Source organism: Lathyrus oleraceus, chromosome 7, assembly GCF_024323335.1.
Source record: "Lathyrus oleraceus cultivar Zhongwan6 chromosome 7, CAAS_Psat_ZW6_1.0, whole genome shotgun sequence".
NCBI lineage: Eukaryota > Viridiplantae > Streptophyta > Magnoliopsida > Fabales > Fabaceae > Lathyrus > Lathyrus oleraceus.
Genome location: NC_066585.1, coordinates 49,549,106 through 49,552,473, shown reverse-complemented (window position 1 = coordinate 49,552,473; position 3,368 = coordinate 49,549,106). Strand labels below are relative to the sequence as shown.

The following is a 3,368-nucleotide window of genomic DNA, read 5'->3' as shown; positions in this document are numbered from 1 at the left end:
CATTCCCCATTTTGCCCTCCAACGGTCACATGTTTACACTATATAAGCATGCATTGGAGACTTGAAGAAATTGCTGATCTACACAAGTATTTTGACAAGCTAATTTTCTTTGTGAAAAACTATCATCATTTGTATACAATGTTCTTTAAGTATTTATTATTCATTTTGTGTAAATCTTCTTTTGTAGAAGCATCTTGGAACACATAAACTTTTATTCAGAATATTTGTTTGATTCATTAATGAGGTTATCCTTGAGAAGACAACGAAAGTTGTTCTTTGTGAGTCCTTGAGGCGACTAAGGTTTAGTTGGATCCTTGAGAAGACAAAAAAGGGTATTCTTTGTGTTTATTGTAATCTGTTGATTATATTGGATTAAATCCTTGTGTATAAGACAAATAGTTAATAGAATCTTCATGTATTGATAATAATCTTAGAGAATAAAAAAGTACAAAGAGTATACTTTATGGGCTAATTAATTAAAAACACAACATGAAAAGAGACAACAACAATTTAACTTCAAATTTAATTGCTTTTACTTTAGCAATTAGTACTTAATTTGATAGTTACCAACACTCAAAGAACTTGATATAAACACCAAGTCGAAAATAAGCCTCGCCTTCAAAGGCATCAGTGGTAATAGTAGCAATTCCTCTATGCATAAAGAAATCTCCAGTACCACCAGTGACAGAAATATCTCTAGTTTTGGCGACAATTGGGTCAGCTCCAGCAAAAGTAATGGTTCCTTGATGATGAGTGCTATTAAGAACAAATGTGAAACTAAGCCAAGAAGTGTATGTGTTTTTGGTATCATAAATATAAAACCCTTGTGCTCTTCCAACTTGTTTTGAAGAAAGGCTATGGCTTAATGTGATAGGGTCATCAAAAACTATTATGTTACCAAAGTGGGATTGAGGTGCCAATTTAGTTAAACTAACACCTTCTGGAGCTGCTACTATTGCTGATGTTGCATTTGCTGCATTCTTTCCATTGTAAAGTATGTCATGAAAATAAAAGACTAGGTTTTTGCATGGTTTATATGGCTTTCTCTTGTTTGGAATTGCTGAACTTAAAGCAAACAACATCACAAAAACAAATAGTACTAGAAGTTTGGAACCCATTTTATTTCTTAGCTATTGGAACTTGAAAGTAAAGAGGGAGTAGAAGAACTTGGTTTAGAGTGTGGTTCTAGTACATGCTCTTTTATAAGAGCAGAAGAAAAATCTTAATTTAATTCTTTGAAAACAATTGTTATACATAGGACAAACTTATTTATTTTTCTTTCAAAGAATGTTATACAAAATTGGAAGATATATAACTCAAATTCTCTTATAAGACCATGACGTTTAGTCAATTGGGGTTAGAGGTGGCTATGTGATCTATTAATAAAAGAATCATCTAATTCATCAACTATAAAGAATTTTAAATAATATTAATATTATATTTCCTAAAATAATAAATCTAATTTTTGAAAAGATATATTTCATTAATTTTTGAAAAGATATATTTCCTAAAATTGTAAGATATATAAGACAAATATAATAAATATTTATTAAATTAAAATTTTGTGTGGTATAACTCAAATTCTCTTTTAAGACCATGACGTTGATAGAGGTGGCCATGTGATCTATTAATAAAAAAATCTCTAACTCATCAATTATACAGAATTTTAAATGATTATAATATTATATCTCCTAAAATAATGTATTTAATATTTGAGAAGATATATTTTTTTATTCAAAAAGTGGTAATGATTGCATCGTTGATTGGAATTTTTTATTTAAAATAATCAATTTTTTTTAAATTAAGTCTTAAAATAGTTAATTTTTCAAATAAATTATCAAAATAACCATTTTTCCTATTGATGCGTCAGTTGAACTAGCGCATCATATTAACTTTCAATGGAGGCGCTCTTAGTCTTGGCGCATGCTTGCAAAACCAATGCATGTAGACACCACATGCTTTGGCGCATGCATGTCTTGATGCCACATGCATTGGCGCATGCATACACATACATAATGTATGCGCCAATGCATGTGGCACATGCTCCTTTCATATATATATATATATATATATATATATATATATATATATATATATATATATATATATATATATAATTTTAAATGTTATAATTATTATTAATTAAATGAAATACTGAAATTAAAAATTATTTGATATTATAAAGAAAAAATACATAGAATTAACAAGAAATTCAATGACCTGCCCGATTGAAACGTCCCCCTGTTCCACTTCAAGGTGCCTTAGCCTGTCTTCGAGGTCTCCCACGATTTTCTTGAGGTGTTTGGGGTCTTTGAGTGCTGACATGATCCAATGGTGGATGGTGTAAAGGTATGGTGGAAGGTCCGGCGGTATTTGATAGATTTGTCATCAATTGTCCCAAATAGCTGGAGGGGTTGTCGCCAACGACACTTCCGTAATTAAGTTCGGTGCCCATGTTGTCGTAGTTGGGTCGTTATGGTTGGGTGAATTGTGGACGGTGTGGTTGCCCGAATTGGGACATTGAATCATTTTGGAAATGAAGTAATGGTTCTTGGCGTGTACTAAAATCAAACAATGGTTGGATGTTGTGGCGGTGAGACGTTTGGGTGTACATTGGTGGGGGGCTACGATGGCATGATGTTGAATCGTATGAATCATTTGGGCTATAGACTGTTGTGGTGGTTGCGTATGGTTGTTGGTGGTTAGGGTTTAATTCTTGGTTTTGAGTTTGGGTGTGTGGTATGAATTGGTTGCGAGGTTGGGTGTTTGGTTGTTTTGTGTATATGGTAGGGTGATGGTGTGAGGTTGATCGTTGGGTTTGGGTGGGTTAACATTGTTCTTGGACGGGGATTTGTTGTTGGGTGTATGATGACGAAGCTCGTTGGCGTGGATCAATCAAATACCTTGGATCAGACACAAATTGTGGCGTTGTAACCGATCTAAACCATGCCATATAATGTTGAGTTGGTCTAGCACCCTATATGACTGGTTCGTTTAAGATGTGTTGTCGTCGATTCCTCCAATGACGATAGATCTCTTTTGCGAAGTCTCTCCAGCCGGAATAATCCCATTGGCCATCGACTCTTTGTTGATGACAATCTCTCAAACACGTCGGAGGTTCTGGAATTTGTTGTTGCATGCCAAACTGCAGTTTTACACGGTCATCTGGTGCATCTCCACAGTAGTGAACCATATAATTGGTGTTTTTGTTGTCCAAACTGCATTATCATCATGGTTAACCTGATGATCAAGACTCAGATATGGCCTCCAGATAAATTGTACAAGAGTATGACATGATTAAATGATATGTAATTAGATAATTTTTTTAAACTCAAATGTAGAGTTGGGTAGTAGTATTACATTGGCTG

The 3,368-nt window shown here is 33.6% G+C and overlaps 1 protein-coding gene across 1 annotated transcript; it reads right to left on the bottom strand.

Annotated features, from left to right (window-relative positions):
• Positions 1–399: 399 nt before the first annotated feature.
• Positions 400–1,199, bottom strand: LOC127105076 (disease resistance response protein 206). The gene has a single exon (XM_051042243.1). It carries the CDS (start codon positions 1,116–1,118, stop codon positions 564–566), a length of 555 nt encoding a protein of 184 aa, XP_050898200.1. The 5' UTR covers positions 1,119–1,199; the 3' UTR covers positions 400–563.
• Between the last annotated feature and the right edge of the window lie 2,169 nt (positions 1,200–3,368).